This window comes from Rhipicephalus microplus, chromosome 7, assembly GCF_043290135.1.
Source record: "Rhipicephalus microplus isolate Deutch F79 chromosome 7, USDA_Rmic, whole genome shotgun sequence".
Classification (NCBI taxonomy): domain Eukaryota; kingdom Metazoa; phylum Arthropoda; class Arachnida; order Ixodida; family Ixodidae; genus Rhipicephalus; species Rhipicephalus microplus.
The window spans coordinates 53,502,911-53,528,882 of NC_134706.1; the positions used below are offsets into that span (position 1 = coordinate 53,502,911).

Sequence of the window (25,972 nt, forward strand, 5' to 3'; positions counted from 1 at the left end):
CAAGACTGCATAAATCGACTACAGTTGCTGGCACTTAACTGCAACTGGCACTAACTTGATGTGATGGTCGTATACTACAGAATCGCATCATAACCGAAGAAAATGCCAGACCACTCCGTCAGAGTCCGTACAGGGTTTCGACGCGAGAACGTGAGGCCATGAAGAGACAAGTTGATGAAATGCTGCGGGATGACATTATCCAGCCGTCCAAGAGTCCATGGGCATCCCCCGTGGTGTTAGTGAAGAAAAAGGATGGGACCCTACGTTTCTGCGTCGATTATCGCCGCCTGAACAAAATCACAAGAAAGGACGTGTATCCTCTCCCACGAATAGACGACGCACTTGATTGGCTCCATAACGCCAAGTACTTTTCGTCAATGGACCTCAAGACTGGCTATTGGCAAATCAAAGTCGACGAAAGAGACCGAGAGAAGACAGCGTTTATAACACCGGACGGCCTCTTCAAGTTTAAGGTGATGCCCTTCGGCCTTTGCTCAGCGCCTGCAACTTTTCAACGCGTTATAAATACAGTACTGGCAGGATTGAAGTGGCAGACTTGCCTTGTGTTCTTGGACGACGTCGTCGTGTTTTCCACGAGTTTCGACGAGCATCTTCGGCGCCTTGAAGCTGTACTTCAAGCCATCAAGACTTCCGGACTCACACTGAAGCCAGAAAAGTGCAGATATGCGTATGAGGAGCTCTTGTTTCTGGGGCACGTTATCAGCAAGTCTGGAGTTCGTCCCGATCCACGGAAAACAGCCGCCATCGCCGACTTCCCGCAGCCCACTGACAAGAAGGCCATGCGCCGATTTCTGGGCCTGTGTGCCTATTATAGGCGGTTCGTGAAAAACTTCGCCCGCATCGCCGATCCTCTCACTAACCTTACCAAGGCCGACATGGAGTTCAAGTGGGAAACGCCACAGGAACACGCTTTCCAGGAGCTTAACATCGCCTCCAGACGCCGCCGTTACTTGCCCATTTCGACGAATTCGCCGAGACAGAAATACATACTGACGCAAGCAGCGTAGGTCTTGGCGCCGTTCTTGTGCAGAGGGCTGACGGATTTGAAAGGGTTATTAGTTACGCCAGCCGACCGCTATCCAAAGCAGAAGCAAATTATTCCACAACAGAAAAGGAGTGCCTCGCCATAATCTGGGCTACGTCGAAATTTCGCCCCTACCTCTACGGCAGGCCCTTCAAAGTTGTGAGCGACCACCACGCCTTGTGTTGGCTAGCCACCTTGAAGGACCCTTCAGGTCGCCTCGCATGATGGAGCCTGAGACTTCAAGAATATGACATTACTGTCATTTACAAGTCCGGCAAAAAACACTCCGACGCCGACTGTCTCTCTCGTGCGCCTGTCGACCAACCGCTACCCGACGACCCGGATGACGACTACTTCTTGGGAACGATAACTACCGATGACGTTGCTGAACGACAGCGGGCCGACCCGGAACTTAAGGCCCTAATAGAATACCTCGAAGGCAGGACCGCCGAAGTCCCGAAGGTATTCAAGCGCGCACTTGCGTCGTTCTTTCTACGAAACGGTCTTCTACAAAAGAAAAACTTTTCACCGCTTCGAGCTAAGTACCTCCTTGTGGTGCCTTCAGCTCTGCGACCAGAACTCCTGCAGGCCCTGCACGACGATCCGACGGCAGGGCACCTCGGTGTTTCTCGCACGCTCGCGAGGATACAAGAAAGGTACTACTGGCCAGGTCTTACCACCGACGTCACTCGTTATGTGAGGACATGCCGGGACTGTCAGCGACGCAAGACACCGCCGACAAGGCCAGTGGGACTTCTGCAGCCAATTGATCCACCTTGCCGACCTTTCCAGCAGATTGGTATGGACGTACTGGGGCCGTTCCCGACGTCGGCTTTCGGAAACAAGTGGATCGTGGTAGCTACCGACTACCTCACCCGCTACGCCGAGACAAAAGCCCTGCCAAAAGGTAGTGCATCCGAGGTAGCTAAGTTCTTCGTCGAAAATATCGTCCTACGTCACGGCGCCCCGGAGGTCCTTATCACCGACAGAGGAACGGCATTCACTGCCGACTTAACTCAAGCGATCTTGGCATACAGCCAAACCAACCACCGCCGGACGACAGCGTACCACCCACAGACCAACGGCCTCACCAAGCGTCTTAACAAGACGATCGCCGACATGCTGTCAATGTACGTCGATGTCGAACACAAGACGTGGGACGCCATTCTTCCGTACGTGACCTTCGCATACAACACGGCGGTGCAGGAGACGACGCAGATATCTCCATACAAATTGGTCTACGAAAGGAGCCCGGCAACGACGCTCGATGCCATGTTACCCAACCTCACCGATGAAGAAAACCTCGATGTGAGCGAGTACCTTCAACGCGCCGAAGAAGCCCGACTACTTGCGCGTCTCCGTATCAAGAATCAACAGATGACCGACTGCCACCGTTACAATCTTCGACGGCGCTTCGTGGAATACCAGCCCGGTGAACGTGTTTGGGTGTGGACGCCGATACGCCGACGTGGACTAAGTGAAAAGCTTCTGCGACGGTACTTCGGACCGTACAGGGTGGTTCGACGTCTCGGCCCACTTGATTACGAGGTTGTCCCCGACGCCATCACGAACTCTCAACGACGCCGATCGCGACCTGAAGTCGTCCATGTCGCGCGCCTCATGCCGTTTCATGCGCGTTAACAAACTGAAACAGTGTTTTTTGTATTATTGTTGTATCGTAATTTATTCATTGTACTTTCTTGCATTATTGTTGTACCTTCATCTTTAGTTAAAGCATCGGGACGATGCCTTTTTTCAGAGGGGGGCAATGCCACGTTTCATTTCCCAAGTTTTTGTTATCGTCCCAAAACACCACACGATTCTCAGCGCAAACCGCCCCTGCAGTTTTCGAGAAGGTTCCGGACTGTAGTAGATCATTTCGATAAGATCACGCCCACTGTGCGAACGGTACACATTGTTCTGGAACCTACGCCACCGCCAGCGATAACGCTAGAACATTCGACGGCAAGAGTATAAATGCCGACGCGCTTCGCCGCTTGTCAGTTGTTGATCGAAGGCCGACGCTCCGTTCGCCGCTATCAGTCCGAGACTGCTATCTGTGCAAGACTGCTGCTGTAATTGGACTTTCCGTTTACCGGGCACAGGTTCGCCCAAATAAACAGTTAAATCCCAACACGAAGTCTCCTGTCTTCGGCCACGTCACGACCCCGTGACAATATGTAATGTTTATAGTCAGCACTGCTTCCACAATTGATGTTTTACGAACATTAGGGTCTATTTGAAAAGCAGTTCTGAAAAGTGGCGTGACTTTGTGCTAGAATACTTGATTGCCACGCAGAATGCTGGTGTTTCATTCATTCCGGCACCCAGGCATAATCGTCTGCTGCACATACCAGCTAACCTGTGGCACACATACACCCGCGGTATATGGGTTGTGCCACGATTGTCTGGCGGAAAGGGTTTGACGACATGCGCGATGAGATCGCCACATTACTGATGTTATGAACAGTAAGTCATATTCGTCATGCCATCTTACCCTCGCATACTAATTTTGGTTTATCCCAAGTTAAAGGGGGGGGAGGATCACGGGGGCACCCAGTGTAGGTGGCTAAATGGATAGATAGATAGATAGATAGACAGATAGATAGATAGATAGATAGATAGATAGATAGATAGATAGATAGGGGAGCCTCTCACGCTGCCGGAGGGGGGGGGGGTGCTCCCCGATGAGCTGCGCTCGGAGGAAGCTTTTGCAGCTGCAGTGACTTCTGTGCCAGTTGTCACGTGATAATAGAGGGCGGTGGCGAGCTTTAGGCTGAGCTCGGCGTGCCCGCCGCTACTTCAGTACAGCTTCGTTTCGGTTCCGGCACAACGCGACTTCAGTTTCGTACGTGAGTTACCTGTGGAACCGCATAAGTTGGTCAGCAGCCGCAAAATGTGTGTGGGCAAGACAACAAGGACGCATTTGGTGTGCTGCGCGGCCTTCGCAATGAACCGAATAGCCCATTCTTTCCTTTCCCAAGAGTAACAAACATAGTGTGTTACATCGTTCGCAGTTGATGCTGAAGACAGGAGTAAATCTGACCTACAAGTAAGCAATATTCTACCTTTAACATTTTAATTGTGTGAGTGAACCTTTGTGCCGTGTGCAATTTCCAGAATTCCTGCTCATGCTTACCTTACTCTTCAGACGTGGGTGGCTTCAGAATAAGAGATTGCAAGTTTATCTTTGTTGGTACACATTAAAGCTTAAGTATGCCTTCCTACATACGTGGCATTACAGGTACTGTTGCCTTTTGCATTATGCTGTTTGCGGGACGGCTGCTTTATACTGATGCTTATCAGGCATCCATGAAAATCAGCATTATGATTCGCATCTATGTGGAAAGCGAGGCAAGGAATGCTATTAAGTGTTCATGCAATCGCATTCATGGCCCCGCGAACAAGCTTGACAATGGCTAAAATTACTGTATACGATACGGTGACGTGTGAAGGGTGATGCGATGCCTGGAGCCAACACATTTTCCGTCTAGGTTCTTGCATGCAGCTAGCACTTTATCCGGGACCTGATTACAAATGTATTATCAGCGACAGTAAGGGAATAAGACAGACGGCATGTCTTTATTAGGTCGCAGCCAGTTAGTATGTGAGTCTGCCACGGCGGCGAGTATTTGTTCAGTGAGTTGCCGTTGCCGTTCTCTTAGCTCTGGATAGAAACTGTCGCTGGTGCGAAGAGTACCTTACGAAAGCGCGGAATGTGGCGCGTTACTCTTCGATGTGGTACACAACCAAACGCTCAGATATAATAACCAAGGTTCAGCGTCCCAAAAACATGAAATGATTATAAGAGCCCCGCCGCAGTGGTCTAGTGGCTAAGGTACTCGGCTGCTGACCCGCAGGTCGCGGGTTCAAATCCCGGCTGCGGCGGCTGCATTTCCGATGGAGGCGGAAATGTTGTAGGCCCGTGTGCTCAGATTTGGGTGCACGTTAAAGAACCCCAGGTGGTCAAAATTTCCGGAGCCCTCCAATACGGCGTCTCTCATAATCATATGGTGGTTTTGGGACGTTAAACCCCACATATCAATCGAAATGATTATAAGAGACGCCGTATAGCGGGGTGCTTTGGAAACTTCGACCACCTGGGGTTTTTAACATGCACCTAAATGTAAACACACAGGCCTCAAATACTTTTGCTTCCATCTATGCGGCCTCTGGTGACAGCCTTCGCGCGCGCTGGGAAGCCGCAATGCTCAGCCCCGTTCTAGAAGACCAAATGTGGGCCGTCCAGCGGGCCGAGGAAGCCGCCAGGATCCAGGGACTCCTGGCAGTAACCTAGGCGGGGCCATTCGCCCACCCCATCTACTCGCCGAACTCTGAATAAAGTTCTTTCCTCCTCCTCCATCTAAATGCAGCCGCCGCAGCTGGAATCCGATCCCGCGACCTCGGGGGTATATCTGTCGAGTGCCGTAGACACTAGACCACCGCGGCGGGACAACCAGAGACTAAGAGAGAAGCCGAATCGCTACAGCGGCGTGTGTGATGAACTGTCGGTGGTGAAAGGGGCGTGGGATGCTTCAGCTAGGGGGCGCAGATAACACCTGCTCTTCCTTAATTATTATTTACAATATGAATTTCGCCATAAACTGTTCGGTTCATTCAGCCAAGCCCATAAAGTGGGTGAGTGTGCCACTAGTAGAGAAAGCTCCATCATCATCAGGCTCATAATAATTTTTATTATCGTGATAATCAGTGTACAGTCTCACACGGACATGCTGATGTGGGCCTTTAGTGGGGGTCTAAGATTACGTGAAATGAAATGAAAGTTCATAAATTTAGAGACGCTTCTCGTTCTTCAAACACATGTGGCTAAACGTGACACAACCTTACGTGTTGCGCAATCACGGCGTTTATCACTAGTGCTGTCAAGTGTGATAAGTGGGACGAATGAAGGAGGCAGAGACATGCAATATTTCTATTCTACACAGTCCCTCTGGCATCCAGAGAGATTACTGGCTGTTCAACATTAAGCGTTTTGTCAAGATTAGCAGCGACTAATTCCGAAAGAGTGCTGTCGCTGCAGCCAACCACCTGCAACGTCGATGTAATGGTGGTTAGCCCGCCCCCCTCCCATTCCCTCTTTCAGCTTCTGGTCGAGTCGCAAAGAAAACATGCTTCGCAATGAATGTAAAAATTACAATGAAGTCACGCCATGCTTCGCGCTGCAGTGTGCCTTTGGTTTTCGCATTTCGAGTGGTAAAGGTGTGGAGTGAACAATCTTTGCAAAGCATAGTTAGTGGTTCTCGACTGCCGTAATTGCCAAAAACATGCATGGTTATAACACTACACAATAGACAATGGAGGGAGGGTTCGTCTAATGAAAGGTATGACTAGGCGCCCCCATGAAGTGAATAAAGGCTGAACACTACCTCCCTTCATACTCATGCAGTGCGAGCGCCTATGGCTGTTGGAAGAATAGGTTCCTGCAGTACTCAAGTTTGAAAACGACAAAAATTTAAAGGTCATTTTAAGGACCCTTCAGCTAACGCATGTACATTTGATAAAAGTTCCTGAACGTAAACCTTCTCGTGAAACTCCTGAAGTGAGAAAAAAAGACTCCTTTTGAACGTCAGTGAGTGTGATTCTTAGGTTTATGTCTTTCAAGTTTCGACGATCAAGTGCTCGTTCACTACGACCACCGTAGTAAGCAGTTAGACAGTGTCAACATATTCATCGACAAATATCCATAACTGCACTCGACTTTCGTCATCAAGCTTCAAAGAGGAGTTCATATCTTTCCACACAGCTTGACTAATCGCACTGAAGCTTGGGATGTGGGGTCATCAATTACGCATGCGCGGAAGCAATCACGGTGGCAACCTTTATTCAGTGTGGTCCATGGCCTCAGTGGTCCCACTAACCCTCTTGCAACGACCTCGGTCGCAGCTGAATCCCTCCAGTACGAAGGGATTTCGAGATTAACGTTCCTTTTCCGGGGTGATGCAGAGACCAACCGGAGCTCTAATCTCATGCTTTACGCCACTCTACCATAATCCATGCAGCGAGTGCAAAGATTACAGTCTTTTGCGACAGTGTACGCAGTTCCACCTCCTATCTTGTGAAATACGCGTCGCTGCACAGCGGGAAATGTTATGGGTCACTGCTATCGGAGACCACCGGTGTCTTAGCTATTCTTCTCGCTAGAGGCCTATACACCACCGCGCTGTGTTCCAGCTTGACATTTTCAAATGCTTTATGCTATTTCATTTGAATAGCAAGAACTTATATTAATCGCCGAGGTGAAAAATCCTTGGAACCGGGGTGTCGCTGGAGCCGTCCTTGAATGCAAGCTGTCACTGGCTGCTAGTCGCAAATATTTGAGCATTTTTGAGTGAGGACTTTCACAGAAGGTAAGAAACAGACGTTGGCCAGTTTTAAACGTTACCGTCAAATAATACTGCTGGGGCTGTTCAAGAATCTGAGAAGAAAGCGTTGCAACAAAAGATCCTATGGCATGGACGGCATTTCGACTCCTTGTTTGTTTCGTACTGCAGAGATTGAATGTTCCAGTGTCTGCCGTAGTGAACTGCTCTTGAAGGATCATTTTGGACAAATCCTGCGTTTAGCAATTCCCTTTCTGTGATGGCGTGCTTAACGTTACAGTGCTTTCGAGTCATTCAACTTATTTGCCACCACGCATAAGCACGTGCAGAGTAAACAAGATATATTCATTCAAGGTGTTCATTCTGCAAGCCTGACAGGAGACCATGATCAGAGCAAGGGGTCTTTCAGCTCCACTGACAAGAAACCCGGGGGTGGGGGACGAAACAGGCAGTGTTTTGAGAGATGTCCCAGCTGAGGCACTAGTGGTGGCAAGCTGAAAACCATGGCATGCAGGAAATTGTGTTTCCGCTCTTGTAATGTCGTCGAAAAACTTTCTCAGAATGTGGCTTTTACCCTGAGGTGGTGCTTCTTCTTCTTCTTCTTGTTCCCTAAATGCCCAGTTTAGTTCCCTATGGTGTATAGGGAAGGTTGTTTATGCTCCACTAATGACGCTGACTTTTCATTGGGTGAACTGTCGTCTTTTTGCATTTTTAGTGGGCTGGTAGTGAGTAGCGACATTTATCAATTTTGGCACATACACACTTTTATGATGCCCTGTAACTACATGGAAAACCATGACAACAGAAGACGCCGACAAGATGAGAACCTAAGGTGCTTAAAATCTAAAATGCAGGCTTGAGGAAGAGAGAGAAATAAACGTTTATTTCAAAACAGTGTTCCGACCGATGCCCGGTATTTCACTATGTGGGAGGGTTCTCCAGTCCAGGAACCCTCTGGCTTCGATTGCCCTCTTGGCCCGGGTGATGAGTGGTCGCTGGATAAAAGATTCTTGAAGAGATGTCTGTTGCGGCTTGGAGGGGGAGAATGCCACTTGAAACTAAAAGGCTGCGCAAAAAAAGACACGTTATCAAGCCAGGGTTCAGGGACAATGTACAACATCGCGCTTGTCCTTGTACCCTCGCTTGCAGGGGCATCGCCAGAAATTTTTGTCGGGGGAGGGGACTTCTATAATTTCCGTGAAGGCACCGGCTAAGAGGGCCATTTTTCTTTTTGTATGTCATGACAAAAAATTTCGGTGTAGGGGGAGGCGCATGGGCCCGGTATGCTATTTCCTGGCTGCGCCCCTGCTCGCTAATAAACGTGTCTTTTTCTCTCGTAACTTTTCAATTTGAAGCATGTCGAACGCACTAGGCCAAGCACAGCTTCCACTAGAACTAGAAGACCACTTGTCGAAACGGCGGCTGCGGTGATACCTCATGTTGCCGCATTTTTTCATCGCACTTGCAGCATGACTGACATGAAGGCGAGCGGCTGCGTTTCGGTGGACGCCGAAAAGCGAAGCGCTTACGTACAGTGACGGACTGGGTGTGATAGAGAACTCGAAGTGGCAAAACAGTCAAGCACTCTCTACTCGCAATGAGATTCTCGTTTGTGTATGGACGTACAAAGAAATAAAAATAGTGGCAAAAAACTCTATTCCCCGGTGTTCATATTCATCGTGCTTTTCTGGTGCTTTACCTAGGTGGAAAATGCTGAATTAAGGAATGCAGAAAATGTAGAAACTCTTCGAGATTCTCGGGATTAGCGCTAATTACGCTATGATTCTTTCTCTACTCCCAGTCAATCGGGAATAGCTTTTGGTCTTCCAATTCCGGAGATAGACTAACAAATTTTCTACGCGCAATCATAACAGAAGTCGAGTGGTGACATTGGTTACAAATACATCTGGAATGACTACACAAAATGATAGATCATGTAGAGGATACACCACCTCAAACACCCCACACTCTTCTCCAAACCTATAAACACAAAAGACAATGACTGCACACCCGCGCATCAAACGCGAAAACTGCAGACAATCTCGTTACTCGAATTTAATGCTCACTAGAAAATCTAACAGTTGCAAGTTGAACGGTAACGGTATGAATATGCTTCAACAGGTGTTAGACGATGCTGCACTGTGGTATGTTGCCACTTTCGTACTATATTAGACAGTCAACGCTCGATCATAGTTTGCCGTAATATTTTATTTGAACGTGCCGCTTCACGATCATAAGCGCTGTAAACTCGAGGAATCTGATTAACACATATTGCCGAGGCGTCTTTTCTTTAGCCAAGAAAGTATTGATAATAATATCTGGGGTTTTACGTCCCAAAACCAAGATAGGAATATGAGCGACGCCTTAGACAAGAAACGAGCAGAACGTTTCAAGAGGTTTTTTGTAGGCGGGGTGTTATCCCTGTGAAAGGTTGGGCTAATTAGGCGTTATCTGCAACAGCTGCAATCAATGTCTGTTGCCTCGCTTGGTTAGCCTGTTCCGTGTATAGCGACGTTGTCACTGTTCACCAGCTCAGCTATGCATCGTCTCTCCCTTTTTAATTACTCCCTTTTCGCATACCTTCGTTTCACCGCACTTCGTCAACTTACTTTCTGCCTTCTTCCTTTTACTTCATTACCACCGTAGCGCTTGTATGAAGCAACGCCGGTACCACACGAACAAGTTTCTAAAGCATCTTAACAAAAGCGTACTTTGTGACGAGTGAACTGTGACAAAGTCAGTACAAAATTTGTGAACAGTTTCTTTGTGAAAAGTTGCTAACTCTTTCGAGCCTTTGTAATTATTTGGTTATGACCCGCTTTAGTTTTGCACAGAGGAGGCTGTTTCATCTGATACATGGAGAGAGTCTGGTCAATAACTTGGATTGAACAGCCTGTTTATTACAGGTTTTATATTCATTTAATTTTTTTTTGGCTGCAGGGGATCTTGTTCACACGAGAGAAGTGAAAGTACTGTAAAGATTCCAAATAGGGGATATTAAAGGAAGTTACATTTTCTTAGTCTCGCACGCGAATGAGCGAAGTGGTGAAATATGCCCCGCTCTCCTTTCTCATGGCTACAGAAGTAGTTGCCTATTTATTTACTAGATATTTTGTCGAGCTCACTTACATTGTCGACCAACACAATTATAGTAATATACGCGAAGAGCTTTCATGAGCTTTTCAAATTCGCGAGCTTCGTCAGGCGACCTCTTGGCCCGACAGAGGTGCAAGACGCGAAATGAAGCAATGAAAAAAATGCAAACTAACCAGGAAACCAAACGAAACGTGCAAGACTAAAGCAATTAGCTATGCCTCAATAGCGCCCTTCCACCGCAAATTTGCAATAACAAAGATGTTTCCTCGGGCATTCCTTCGACTTACATGTGTAAAGCGCGGAAGGAGGTAAGTTCCTCCTTTGAGCGAAGCCGATGCTTCTTTTCATAAGAAACGTGTGGTGTAATCGCAACGTTCGTTTGAGTGCTCGGATATTTAATATTGAACGATTAATCGCCATTCATCGCTCGGTGCTGTTTTGAAAAGGCTTCTTATATGGAAAACACTCCAAGTTCTTGCTCGAGGTGAAATTGCATTTCGTTGTTGTTGATCCATGTTCTTCAATTCATTCACTTACTGATTATATACAGTTGAAACTCGCTATAACGAAATCACCGAGGAAACAAAAAAATTCGTTGCCGCGTGTACGAGACATAAAAACGTTGATACGGCCAGCAGAACAAAAATTAAAGCCTTATCGTGAAGCGACAGAAACATCCGCTTTTTGGCTAGCGGGGGTATCTTAGCAAGAACCGGTGTGCCGGTATTCGCCCACAGCATTTTTACGCAAACAGCCACGCACAACACAACTCGTGGTGCTCACGTGTGTGAGGCTACGGAAGTGACGTAATGACGGAAGCAACGCTGGATGGGATTGTGTCGCCCCCTAATGGTGTCGCTGCAAGGCTGCTTAACATGACGATGACATTGTTGCCGTTCTTTTTTTTTTCCGCGATCAGCGGAGAATCCGCTTCCGGCGTCAACCTTTTCTCAGGCGCCATTTTAACTTCATCTAGATTTCGCCACCAGTTCCAGTCTTCTCTTCCTCGTTTTGATTGACTCCAACTGTTGAGCACGTCCGACAGTGCCATCTGCAATCCAGCATAATCATTTGCCATCGCCTGCTGCAGTGTGGCCAGGCGTGTTGCCGGACACAGACCCCATCGCCGATTTAAGTAAACAAAAATGGCGGTACCCACGCTAGCGCGGCAAAAGCAGACGTTTACAAATTTTGAGTGCGCATAACACGCATACGAGCATATTTTCGACGGTTAAACTTTGGCGGGAGGCTAAAATAAGGCCCGCACCGTGGTATAAAATTCGTTGATGCGGGGTCGCTGTCCAAAAACATTTCGTGGCTGCGAGATTCGTAATACATGGGCTTCTATGAACGTTCGCCGGTGATCCGGAAATCGGAAATATTTCGTTGCCGCGGGGTTTCGACTATATATATATATATATATATATATATATATATATATATATATATATATATATATATATATATATATATATATATATATATATATATATATATATATATAAACTATCTAAATTACAACTCACTAGTCATGAACGATTCTTGGCGAACCTGCCAGTGGGAGTGGGAGGAGTCAGTTTTTATGGTGACGACGATAATGGCACCTCAAATATGGCTTATACCCATTCACAGAGATCGGCCAAGAGATGATGGAAAGGAAATCATAAACATCGTCCTTTTCTATTGGATTATGTGGCTGTGTATATGGGACAAAGACCGGAAGAAAGCCACTGACATCATTGGAAAAATACTGCTGAAACAGTACGCTGTAGATGTAGATCCTTAAGGTGTCGTGGCATTGTTCCAGATGCTAAGTTGAGGATGATGCAACTGGCCAGGCTAGCGCGAGGTCGGAACGTACTAGACCTATTGTCTTAAAGGGTAAAAATGTCCAGCACCTCAGATTTCCGTGGAGTAGCACATAGTGTGAGGCATAAAGATTACATATGTACTCCTTTGATACAGCTATCCCGTCGGGTTAACTTCAATTGTGGTTAGTTGTCGTGCGTCGAAGTTAATTTCTCTAGCAGTGTCCAGAACCAGGATCCTCGCGAGCATCAGCGCTTCATATCGCCTTCTGGGTGTTGCTAATACGCACGTTCCAGTTGGCATCGTTGCGCAAGTGCAACCGGTCGGTTATATAAACATTTGCAACTATTCAACATATGTCTGTGCGTGCAACATTTGTACATATATTTAGCGTCATTTCATGACGTGCCGCGCAATAAAAAAATTACAACACGCTCACCTTGTCTTCGCATGCTTCGCACAACGTCGATTTCCAGGTACGTGGGATCTGCCGAATTTTTTTTTATTTGCACATGCCTAGTTTTGTAGTTTTGTTACTTCCCCTCAATACAATTATTGCGATCGAACAGAAACAAGAGAGCGTAACTTCAGTGAACGTCGCAGATACAAAAATATCTGGCACAGATTGCTGAAACCACTTTTTAAAAGCATGACCTTGAACTACTTGGTGATTTGATTTGATTGATATTTGGCGTTTAACGTCGCAAAACCACCATATGATTATGAGAGACGCCGTAGTGGAGGGCTCCGGAAATTTTGACCATCTGGGGCACCTTGAACTACTGCCTAAGCTCATTTACCATATGCTTCGGAGCTGATACCTCATAGTGGGCTGCGCCAGTCTTCTAGGACGCAACCAGCCAACCAATTCGCTGGTGCGTGGCTCGTGGTTAAAGGAAGAAGAAGCCGTCCAGTTTAGAACCGTTCATCGGTGGGCCCCCGCATTGAATAGGTGAGCATTTACGGCGATAACTCCGCTGTGGAACAGTTTTGTGGAACTCAGTTCAGTTACTATTGTCGGAAGTGCAGATGTGGTGGAAGAAAAAATTCGCGGATTGTGTAGAGTCGCGCAATGATGGAATGGAGCAGAGCTGGTCGACCTTTTACTGGTCCTGCCTAAACTGGGCACATGTGCACTCACATGCCGATGCACGAATTGTTCACGTGATCACACAGTCAGTGGAGAATATCACCTAAGTATCGATCGAGTTCGATTGCGTAATGTATGACAGTAGCCGCACTAAGCAGCCTAATTAGCCTAAGCCAATTAGCCGTAATTGTCTAATTTGCTTATGCGAAGCTCGCTGTTGATGAGCTTGCATCCCAAGTTGGCCTAGCTAGTATATATAGTCTAATTAGTTCAATTTTGGTGTTACTATATTTGTTTTCACTTGGCACAATAGCAGAGCTCCGAATAACTAGGCATGCCAAAATATCAGCTCTGTGTAATTAGAACATATTCCGTCTTAATTCAATAACTTGAATGATGTTAACTTAGCTTTTACATGCTTACGTGGTTTATTTACGCTACGCTATAATGAGCATGTGTTAACTAGGTGGAGCTATGCTCAGTGCGCATAACTCCACCTGGTTAACACATGCTCTCTCTCTCTCTCTCTCTCTCTCTCTCTATATATATATATATATATATATATATATATATATAGAGAGAGAGAGAGAGAGAGAGAGAGAGAGAGACACACACACACACACACACACATATATATATATATATATATATATATATATATATATATATATGTGTGTGTGTGTGTGTGTGTGTGTTTGTGTGTGTGTGTGTGTAATGAGCATGTGAGCAGCATATATATAATGAGCCTATTTTTGTCTTTATTGGGAGTCGCACAAACAGCGGGCGTAGAAGCTCTGCTCTAAAAACCTCTTTCAGAATAGTTAAGCTCGTCTGACAGCAAGCCTGACTGAGTCCTGTTAGAGACGTCTAGGTGAATAAATGAATCGGTCTATATCGGCAAATCGCACTCTTGAGAGTTGTAATGTTGGCAATATCCGCATAATTGGTTTTTTAACCTCGCACAAAATGCAGGTCAAACACTAATTTTTAAAGTTAACGACGAAATCACGCGCGATGTCCCGAATTTCAAAGTGTATTTTTCTTATGTCTGCGGTAGTCACTCGATTAAGTTTCTTGAAACTCGGTAATGTGGAGTACATGACCCCTGAAACGAGAATGTGCGCACTTCACTTTTGCCATATAAGAACTTGGTAAAACGCGGTAGATGCCGTGAATATCGTAGCGTGGTTGTGACGTGGACCCAGACAGCAGCCGGTATGTCCGAGATGAGCCTCTTTATTTGACCGAACTTGGGGCCGAGAAACCCAAAGTCAGACTACAGCAAAAGCACTGCACAGTGAAAGCGGCAAACGGGGCATCGGCCGTCGATAAAGTGATCCTCGGCAAGGCATGGCGGCATTTATACATGAGTCAAACGTTAGAGCATCTTCACTAGTGGCCACGTTTGTTCTATAGAATCAACTCAGGTGTTCGCGTTTGCGCAGGAGCAGATGGAGCTTAGGGCGTCTAGAGGAAACATTGAGGACGCCAACGAAGGCGAGATCTTCCAGGAGGTACGCCTGGATGACAATGGCAACATGGAGGAGACACCCATCACTGGTAACGCTGGCGTTGCATCTGCAGTAATATTGGACGCTCAGCGAGTTTGCTGAAGTACCGTTCCCCAAAGCCTTATTTCCATCAAGTAAAATCCTTACGCGAGGGCCACCAGCCCTTCTTTCCCTCAGAGAGCTTTTTGACGTTGAGATAGCCAAATACGAAGTCACCCGAAGAGGATGATTAGTTGCTTCCGTCTTCCTTAATCTAAAGTAATGTCTGTAGCCGTTGGATGGAAGCATGAAGTGATTCAGACATCGGGCGCGATAAGCTAGTGCGTTTTGAACTGCCAAGGAACACGCTCGAATGTGCTAGATCAACACCCCCTAGACTAGAATCTAGGTGGTGTTGGCTAGATTCGACGACTGCGGAGCTTGGCTTAAGGGCGATTTCCGCCGACTGATTTGTGGGCCACGAAATTGTTACATAGTGAATGTTACGTTGCTTACACTGTAGGAACGAATGGGGAAGAACGCACTCTCGGAGGAGAGGGTCGGAAACTCGCCATTCAGTCGCAAACACGTCCCGGGGCGAGCTCTCGCGCCGGTCTTCATGCACTGTCTTAGGGCTGGAGCGTGTAGAGTTGCGCTTCGTAATTCACGTGCATTTTGAATTGTAATTGAAATTTATTCGAAATTGAAATACAAGTGGTGAATCGCATGTGCTAGTTGATTGGAAATACAAAAGGAGGTCGCACCGGAAGTCGCTTTGCAACTGTTAGGTTTACAAGAGCGCGCTGTAACTCAGCGTGCCCATTGCACGAACAGAAATTGAGTGCCCACACATGCTAGCCGTATAGGCCTCATCTGTCCTCCTAACCTCACTGAGCCCTATTATATCCCATTTAACACCCTCTAGCTCCTCGAATAGTACAGCTAGACTTCCCTCACTAGATAAGGTTCTAGCGTTAAACGTTGCCAAGTTCAGGTTCCAATGGCAGCCTGTAGTGCAGAGATTCTTAGCACCCTCTGCTGCGTTGCAGATCTGACCACCGCCGTAGTCAGTTGCTTCGCAGCTGCTGGGGACTGAGGGCCGTGAGTTATTTGACGTATGCATGTGGGAGGTAGTGGCCAGATACTGCACCAGGGTGGCCTATCCTTCTCTGGTGAGGGAGTGCGTTCCCGGCGGTGGTTACCGGTGAGGCCGCGCCCCAGGCCTCACGATCTCGTGTGGCTCGGGCGCCACACGTTTATTAGCGGTTCTCGTTATATTCTTTCTAACTCTGTATCTTCCGGTTACCTTAAGCTATCAAAATTATTCTTACACGGAAAAACTGGACTGTTGTGTTCTAAAATAAGATATTAGCTATTTGTCGGTGGCGTTTGTAGCTACTTCAGTTGAAAGCTTCTATGAAGACGTGGAATCGGCAATGAGTAAGGTAAAAACACAGTATACTATAGTGATGGGCGACTTTAATGCAAAGGTAGGGAAGAAGCAGGCTGGAGACCAGGCAGTAGGAGATTATGGCATCGGCACTAGAAATGCCAGAGGAGAGCTACTAGTAGAATTCGCAGAACGCAATAACTTGCAGATTTTGAATACCTTCTACCGAAAACGAGAAAACCGCAAGTGGACATGGAGGAGCCCTAATGGCGAAAATAAGAACGAAATAGACTTTATAATGACTGCACACCCAGGAATCTTGCAGGATGTGGAAGTGGTTTGCAAGGTACGATGCAGTGACCATAGAATGGTACGGTCTCGAATTCGCCTAGACCTGAAGAAGGAACGACAGAAACTGATACGCAAGAAGCCAATCAATGAGCTAGCACTGAGAGGGAAAGTACAGGAATTCAGAGTGTCGCTGCAGAACAGGTACTCGGCTCTTAGTGAGGAAACCAACCTTAGCGTAGATACAATGAATGATAATCTGACGAGTATCATTACGGAGTGTGCATTGGAAGTTGGAGGCAGGGTAGTTAGACAGGACACTGGCAAGCTTTCCCAGGAAACGAAGAACCTAATTAGGAAGTGTCAAATCATGAAAGTGTCAAGTACAACAGACAAAATAGAACTGGCAGTGCTTTCGAAGTTGATTAATAGACGTAAAGTATGCGATGTAAGAAGGTATAACATGGAGAGAATTGAACACGCTCTAAAAAACGGAGGAAGCTTCAAAGCAGTGAAGAGGAAACTTGGGATAGGCAAAAGTCGGATGTATGCACTAAGGGACAAACAAGGAAAAATAACTACCAATATGGATAGGATAGCTAAAATAGCGGAGGAGTTTTACAGAGATCTGTACAGTAGCCAAGACAACCATGACCTTAATACTATAAGAACTAGCAGTAACCCAGATGACACCCCACTAGTAATGATAGAAGAAGTCAGGAAAGCTTTGGAGAGCATGCAAAGAGGCAAAGCTGCTGGTGAGGATCAGGTAACATCAGATCTGCTGAGAGATGGAGGACAGATTGTGTTAGAAAAACTAGCCACCCTGTTTACGAGGTGTCTCCTGACGGGAAGGGTACCAGAATCTTGGAAGAACGCTAACATCATCTTAATACATAAGAAAGGAGATGACAAGGACTTGAAGAATTACAGGCCGATCAGCCTGCTCTCTGTAGTGTACAAGCTATTTACAAAGGTAATTGCTAACAGAGTTAAGAAAGCATTAGAATTCAATCAACCAAAGGAACAAGCAGGATTTCGAACAGGCTACTCAACAATTGACCACATTCATACTATCAATCAGGTAATAGAGAAATGCTCAGAGTATAACCAACCACTATATATAGCCTTCATAGATTACGAGAAGGCGTTTGATTCAGTAGAAATATCAGCCGTCATGCAGACACTGCGGAATCAGGGCGTAGATGAAGTATATATAAACATTCTGAAAGAAATATACAGGGGATCAACTGCTACCATAGTGCTTCATAAAGAAAGCAACAGGATACCAATCGAGAAGGGTGTAAGGCAGGGGGACACAATCTCCCCAATGCTATTTACCGTGTGCTTACAGGAGCTTTTTAGAAGCCTAGAATGGGAACAGTTAGGGATAAGAGTTAATGGAGAATACCTTAGTAACCTGCGCTTCACCGATGACATTGCATTGCTGAGTAACTCAGGGGACGAATTGCAACTCATGATTACGGAGTTACACAAGGAGAACAGAAAGATGGGTCTCAAAATGAATCTGCAGAAAACGAAAGTAATGTACAACAACCTCGGAAAGGAGCAGCGCTTCGAGATAGGTAATAGTGCACCTGAAGTTGTAAAAGACTATGTCTACTTAGGGCAGGTAATAACCGCAGAGCCTAACCACGAGATTGAAGTAACTAGAAGAATAAGAATGGGGTGGAGCACATTCGGCAAGCACTCTCAAATCCCTTAAGAGGAAGGTATATAACAGCTGTATCTTGCCGGTACTTAGCTACGGAGCAGAAACATGGAGACTCACAAAGAGGGTTCAGCTTAAATTGAGGACGACGCAGCGAGCAATGGAAAGAAAAATGGTAGGTGTAACCTTAACAGACAAGAAGAGAACGGAGTGGATTAGGGGACAAACGGGGGTTAAGGATATCATAGTTGAAATAAAGAAGAGGAAATGGACATGGGCCGGGCATGTAGCACGTAGACAGGATAACCGCTGGTCATTAAGGGTAACTAACTGGATTCCCAGAGAAGGAAAGCGGGTTAGGGGGAGACAGAAGGTTAGGTGGGCAGATGAGATTAAGAAGTTTGCGGGCATAAATTGGCAGCAGCAAGCACAGGACCGGGTTAACTGGCGGAACATGGGAGAGGCCTTTGTCCTGCAGTGGACGTAGTCAGGCTGATGATGATGATGATGATGATGATGATGATGATGATGACATGCTAGCCGACGTTTAGAAATGCGAACCTACCTATGTCATATGCGACTTGTAGTTCTCGGCGTGGGTTTTTCTTGCAGGTGGAAAACATTGTAAGTGACACCAACTGAAGTGACGTCCACGGCTACGTACTGCGCCTGAAGGAAAAAAAATGCCCTAAAGGCACCACCATGCTTGTATAAACAGGGCTACACATAAGCAGGCGCTTGAGTCTTTAATGTATCTGCGCTAAGGATGTCACTTCCAAGTTGTTTTAACGAAGATAAAAGAGATCCCGAGCCGAGCCCTTATGTCCGAGTTAAGGCGAAAACCTTAACATTAGTGATCTTTATATTTAATAATGTATTATTTAGTAATTATAGATATAATAAATATAAACAAATCAATAACTAGCGATGTACCATACCCGGGTCTGACCATCCGTCCGTCGGTTTCTTGGAATGGTGTCAGCTGTGACCTTTACCCTTCACACTTTCACCGCAATCACGAGATGACACGGCGGCGCATAGCAACAGTTACACCTCCACAGCTGTGGCCTCTCCCTCCTACACTACTTTGCCAATCACGTGATTTATGAGTGAAAAAACAAAAAAATAATATGAAAAGACAAGGCCTAGTCAGCCAAATGGACCGACGCTTTCGCCGAACGCACTTTCGAATTTCTGAAGTGTAATCTTTATGGAGAGAACTCGCCATGCAGAAATCCGTTGCAAACATGATAAGAACACGACAACTTAGACCGATCAAGGCACCTCTGAAGTAATCTCATTCCATGCAGGCAAGCTGATTTCCGGCGACGACAAAGCGGGCGGGGCACTGCGCATTCCGACGGCGGTGATGTACTCGTTCGGCGTCGTCATGCTGCTGTCGTCGTGCGTCATCCTCGTGTCGCTCTTCTACATCATGTCGGCGGGCCGGCCCTTCTCCCCGCGCGACAAGCCGCTGCCCAAGCCTGAACCCACGATGACCATCAAGCTGCGCGTGGCTGACCTGCCCGAGAGCTTCCTGGGAGCGCTGCGTCAGCGGGGCGCCGGACCGGGTGCAGCCAACGGGTCGGCGGCCGCCACGGCACCAGGTGGGTGCAGCCGTAGGGGTACGCAAGCGCAATACCGCCGCCCCAACGTCATGCGTACGCAAGCCGCTTGGGTACCCAGCACCAAATCTCCCTAATAAGGAGCGTAGGGGGTGCTGCGACTAAGGGGGGGGGGGAGGTGCGATGTCCACCTCATACATTGACAAAATAGTGAAGGAGCCCGCTGCGACGAACGTTCGCCCATCTCCCCGGAAGGGGAAAAGTGCGCACGCAAATGGGTACAGTCTTTTTTTATTTATTTACATGACCTTCCACAGTCCCCGAGAGGCATGTGTAAGAGGGGCGGTAAAGATTATACGTGATAATGCTACACACCCAAACAACTCAGACAAGTGGCTTTGAACCGAGGAAAAAGGAATATCGAGAGTTATAGCGAAAATCTTACGCTAATGTGAAACGCGCCAAAAGCTCACTACGCCGTACCATCCGCATACAAATGGCCTCACGGAGCCTCTGAAACGAACCCTAACCGACATGTTTTGAAAGTACGCTTCCTCAGACCAATCTGACAGGCACCTCGCTCTACCATACGAGACATTTGCGTGCAATTCTTCGCGCCATGGCACTGCTGGTTATTCCCCATTTTTCCTGTTGTTCAGCCGCGAGCCCCCATTGTCCCTCGATACAGTCATTCCGTTGCCAGCAGCTTCGACCACAGGATATATTACAAATGAATGTACAGAAGCAAAAAAAAAAGCACGAGGAAGAAAAAAAAAACATTGCTAACAGTCCAATAGGCACAGATGATTATAAAAATGCGGCACAGCACTCTTCGGTGCATAAATACTTTGTAAGAGTGAGGCAGAACTTTGAGTTGTCTTGCTCTGACTCAAGATCTTGGAAGAGCCGACTTGTTGAAAGTGTCAGTGTTACCCTATATGCGTGATAAGCTAAAATATGAAGTTGGCTTGAAGTTTGATGTGCTAGTTTAAGGTGAACGGATGACATCATGCTGGTGTGGATGAGTTTGTGGAATAGTGATCAAAGTGAAATGTCGCAGTGGCTCGACTGCAAGACTCTGTTTAATCCGTGTTGCGCTGGATGGCTGGCTGTAACTAGTACGCGCTATGAATCGACTAGCTCTGTTCTGTATAGATTCTAACTTCTCTATGAGGTGTTATTAATATTGTGACCAAATGGAGGAGGCGAACTCGAGTTGAGGATGAATTAGACCAAGATAAGCAGGTTTACGTACACCGGTGGGAGCACTGTATAGGTTACGGCACAGAAAATCTAATGATCATGAAGTGTTAGCACAGGTGGAAGGAATATGTGTGGACCAAGATAGTGTGGGAGTTACGTTTATGCGTAAGTACTTGTAATGCTCAGTTCTTTCTACGCTGCTATTAGCAATTATGTATTCACCATTAAAGTTATTACATTTGCAACTATTGGTGATTAGTTTGCATATGGAAACATTTATTGTCATCTGCCATGTTTTGCTCCACCCATTAATACGCTCGAGGTCTTTTTGAACAGTGAGGTGATCGCTATTGTTGCGGATGGGACGGTAGATAATGTTGTCATCAGCAAATGTACGCATACATGAGGATAAATTGTCGGGCAGGTGATTATAATGTAAACGAGAAAAGTAGTGGTCAAGAACACTACCTTGTGGAACACCAGAGAAAAGGTAACAAAGTAATGAAGAGCTCGCGATAGTTTGTGTTTAACACTCGCCAAAGACGAGTGTTAAATAGGCCTTGTTGGGATATCGCTACAGCGAATTCTTAACAGCGCAAAAGACTGGAAAATTCGACCGAAGAGAGGACACAGATCGTTGCTTGGAAGTGAATATTTCTTTGTAAACACTGTACATTAAATGCAGTTGCATAATCGCCCAACAACCACGCGTGACACACAAGCAATTGCCACTCAACACATGACTACTCCCGATGTGTTATCAGGGTAAGCAACAGAACGCATGCTGACCCTTTCATTAAAAAACAAACAAACAAAAACTGTTCTCTGCTTCGATGACATCGCTTATAGAGCCATCTGGCCATGCACTTTGCGACATTGTTACGTTCTGAAAACTTCGATTCCCGCTTTATTTGCTCTCATCTGTCCCCTCGTGTTTTCGCGGTGTTTAGAATTGGTAATCTTGTCAAAGAGAACATATTTGCCCCCACCATGACAGTTTAGCAGCTAAGGTGCCACACCGCTTAGCTGGAGGACAGGAGTTCGATGCCCGCCAAGTGGCCAGGGCCGGATTAACATTGCGGAGAGCATGGTTAAAAAAAATAAGGTGGGCCTCTCCCATCTCACCCCGCCCGCCCTCTTTCTTTCCAGCTTTGTCATCTGGTCATCCTTGAGACTTGAAACTTTTTAGAGTTAGCTTCAAAAAACACAAGCAATATATTTTTTGCGACTCTCCGAAGTGTTTTATATCACCTTGGCGTTTTCTGACATGCGGATCACGTGGATAGATTGTGATCGTAACGATTAAGTATACCAGAAGACGAACACACAAGAACCGCATAAACATTTGGCTGGTTAATTGGATCGTACCGAAAGAGGACTAAACTGCGCAAGAATTAGGACGAAAAGAAGGAGTTCATACTGCTTGTAGAAGTGCAGTCCAAGCATCGTGTGTGTTTCTTCCATTCGTCCTAACCTATAGCGTTGTTTACACTCATCGGGGAGCGCCTTTGTCAAAAATAGCTTCCTCTATCTGCTACAGCTTCATTGATTATGTTGCCTGCATGCGAGTACTGCCTAAGTTGACTGGTGGGCTATTTTCAGAAATGGTTCGCACGTACTTACAGTCAATACGCTGCCAATCGTCTAGCTACTTTTGATTTCATACAAGAACACCTATTTAAGCTTTTCTAAGGCAGCATTGGACCCGGCAGTGCTGTTAGCTGTATTCGAACAAACTGCGTGCCTCCGGTAACCTCGGAGAAGCATCATGTTCACGGGAGACGCCCGTGGTTTCTTGTGATATGCAGGACATTGCGTAAAAGTTCAAAAGTGATAGTCGGTTATACACCCGCACCACAACGCTGAACCAATTGCGGCGAGGGTCTGCTGGCGGCCAGATACAGGATATACGTTGTAGATATTTCGTGTACACAACCTGGAGCAAGTGATGGTCTCTTGAGGTTTCCTATATGACCACCAAGCAGGAATCGGGACACAACGGCACTGCAGCCAGAAGCGAATAATCAAACCATTACTCCTTCGGAGTCCTCGCATAATCGGGAAGTTAGTTCTGTACCATTTCATGTTCCATTGTTTAAACTATAATGAAAGCATACTACAGCATACCTATGCGTCAGCTTCATACCGGTTATTTTCATTCAGCGCATTAAACGATATTTCAAACAGGAACCACCCTTAATGCGCCTTCGCATTGCGTGTCGGACCGTAGCTGCTAAAATCTTTGTGAGGCTGCACTATGTGTCCATCCGCTGGATCAGCTTCTTTCATCTGGGAGAAAAAGGGTTCTTACCACAGACTGCAGAAATATAAGCTGACTTCAAGATTATGCACGTTATGCAACGAACGACCTCTTGGAAGCGTGTATATTGATTATTGAATTAGATGGTCTGATTCTATCAGGGGAATTCAGCAGGAGGGATAAACTTTTTCAAACAAAACAACGAAGTCGGCAATTTTTTTTTCTGGCCGTATGGGGGGGGGGGGGAGCTCAAACTGGAAGGCCCGGTTCATTTGAACCCTTTGAATCCTGGACAATTTGCCCCTGTACGCGGTGGCCGCATTTCGAATGGGGTGGAAGGAAAAAAGAAAAACGCTCTCATTTACTATCGGGAGTATTATGATTGGGAAGACGCGAGCGAATGGCTAGTACTTTCGAATATCGATTCAATGATGCTCGGATGGCGTTGTTAGATATTCAGTGTAGAATAAGACACAACGACTGTCACTACCAACACGCATCTTTTTTAACGGCACGCGTAACGTATACCAAGATACCTGCACTTCGGGAAATACGAAACTCATCTCCGCGAGCGGCTGATGGCACGCAAGCAGTTGCCGTTTTACAGAGTGCCAACAGTTAGCAGGAGTACGGCTTTCTTTGAACTTTGGCTCAAGAATCACTCCACATCGCGCCTGATGCGATTGGCCATGCAGTCACTCATTCCCGCTAAAATCGCTCAAAATAGTACTTGCACGCAAAGAGTGTCCTCTAAATACACTGGCAAGAACTCTGATGCCAGTGTATATGGGAGCTGCAATGTACAGCACCTCAGACAGCATGGCAATGATGGACAGTACACGAATTTTTCTATCTTAGTTCTCTTGGCTCCATTTGGATTGCATGGCCTGAATCTGCTTGTCGCAAGACGAAGTTCAGCAAAAGTTCAGCAGTTACGCTTCATCATCTTGACCTTTCTAGACTAGCGATTTCAAATAAGCTCACAAAGTTCGGAGCAATTTGTTGTCTTCCTTGAAACAAAACTAAAACACAGCAATAAACGAAGCCGCAAGTGAGCTCGAAGCCCGCCAGCACGAAGACCGGGGCAGATCCGTGTACTGCCGTTCATTCTCATGGTAGCCGAACGAGTGCAGCGCCAGAATTCCCTCTTGTAAATATTGTAGGAACATGACTCTATGCTTGCACGTCGGTTTGATCCCTCCCAGGGAATTCTGCAAGGTGGTGGCCAAGTATGAGAGAAAAAAGTTGTCCCCATTTCGTAATATAATAATAATAATAATAATAATAATAATAATAATAATAATAATAATAATAATAATAATAATAATAATAATAATAATAATAATAATAAAGCCACAGCTTTGCCGCAAAGGCGAAGCAATGAATGTGATAGCAACAATTTGAAAAGTCACGGTGCAGAATGGAAACCCTATCGAAACGTGTCCCACGTTTCTCGCGCACAAATTACGCACGAAACGTACTCACAGGTACGGATGCACGCGAACAAGCGTCCCATTTGTTACTTCGCTGAGTCTGAAAAGCGTGCACGTTTCGCCAACGGAGACTGCAATAAGTGCAATGACCTTTGCGTGCCCGGTAACTACAGCAGAATCGTTCCACGTAAAGCCCGAGGCCTGCCAAGGCGTACGATCCTCCCCTCCTCGCCACCGCGCGATAAGGGCGCACGAAGAGCGTAGCTTCTTTTCTCTAAGCCGGGCAAACTACGCGTAGGAGATTTGAGCGGGCGCCGCTGCGCGATGTGGCGACGTGCGCCCATTGCGCCATCTTTCTGGTAATGCCGAAAACACAGCAGCGGTAAGTGGTAGATATAAATAGCTTGCCGTTTCAAAGGTAAAGAACGTTCTTCGGGGTGGCTCAGTGGTTAACCCCTCGCTTTCACGACGCAAAGGTCCCACGCTCGAATCCGCGCGCCGGAGTGTTTTTTCTGGATTGTTTGTTCTTTCTCGCATTTTCGCATATATAGACACGTATACATATACGGTGCATGACATCGACGTCGGCACCGGCGGCAAAATCCAGCTGAGAGTGTCCTTATAATTGCTATCGCAGTAATATTGTCGGGGTTTAATGTCCCAGAACCCCCATATGGTTTGTCCCCCTTTCGTTTGTAGCGAAAATTGACGGTGACATTCATCCTTGCTGGGAGCTCTGACCCTGGGGTGGGAGTTCCCCTACCAGACGCCTAAGTTAAGGATTTGGGTTGCCTCTACCTTTTAAACGTTTTAAGTGCAGAGTACTTTAGGGCCCGGGCTGTCGTATGTTGTCGTACGCTGTGATCACTTGGTGTAACGCAGGCAAAATCACCCATAAAAATATAAAAAAAGAAAGTGAGAAACAGAGCGAGAAAGAAAAGGGAAAAACAGGAAGAAAAATTAAGAATAGAGAAAGCACGAAAAAAAAAGAAAAATAGCACTGTATCTGCACGTTACACTGCAAATGTCGTCGAAAGATCTTGGGTCTGGAGAAAGTGAACAAACCGTTTATTTGATGTTCTGCGCAAGAAAATCGGTGAATGGTATTCTGGAGGTGCTGTGTTAGAGTGCCTCGAGTGTGCTGCGCAAGCGAACGGGCGCATCCAGTCACGTCACACGTGAGACATGAGCGCTATCTGGCAGTTATCTTGGAAAACGAGGCGCGCGGCGTGCGCGCCCGTCTCTGAGGTGAAAAGGTGTAGAACGGAAGGCGACGGGTAGGTGCCACCA

General features: G+C 46.6%; 1 protein-coding gene across 1 annotated transcript in view; it reads left to right on the forward strand.

Annotated features, from left to right (window-relative positions):
- Positions 1–3,846: 3,846 nt before the first annotated feature.
- The window catches only part of LOC119179211 (lysosomal alpha-glucosidase-like), a 50,458-nt gene continuing 28,332 nt past the window's right edge, over positions 3,847–25,972 (forward strand). The window contains exons 1-3 of the mRNA XM_075869202.1: positions 3,847–4,097; positions 14,827–14,941; positions 19,532–19,828. Coding sequence (XP_075725317.1) covers positions 14,833–14,941; positions 19,532–19,828 — 406 coding nt within the window. The 5' untranslated portion in view covers positions 3,847–4,097; positions 14,827–14,832. The remainder of the gene's footprint in view (positions 4,098–14,826; positions 14,942–19,531; positions 19,829–25,972) is intronic.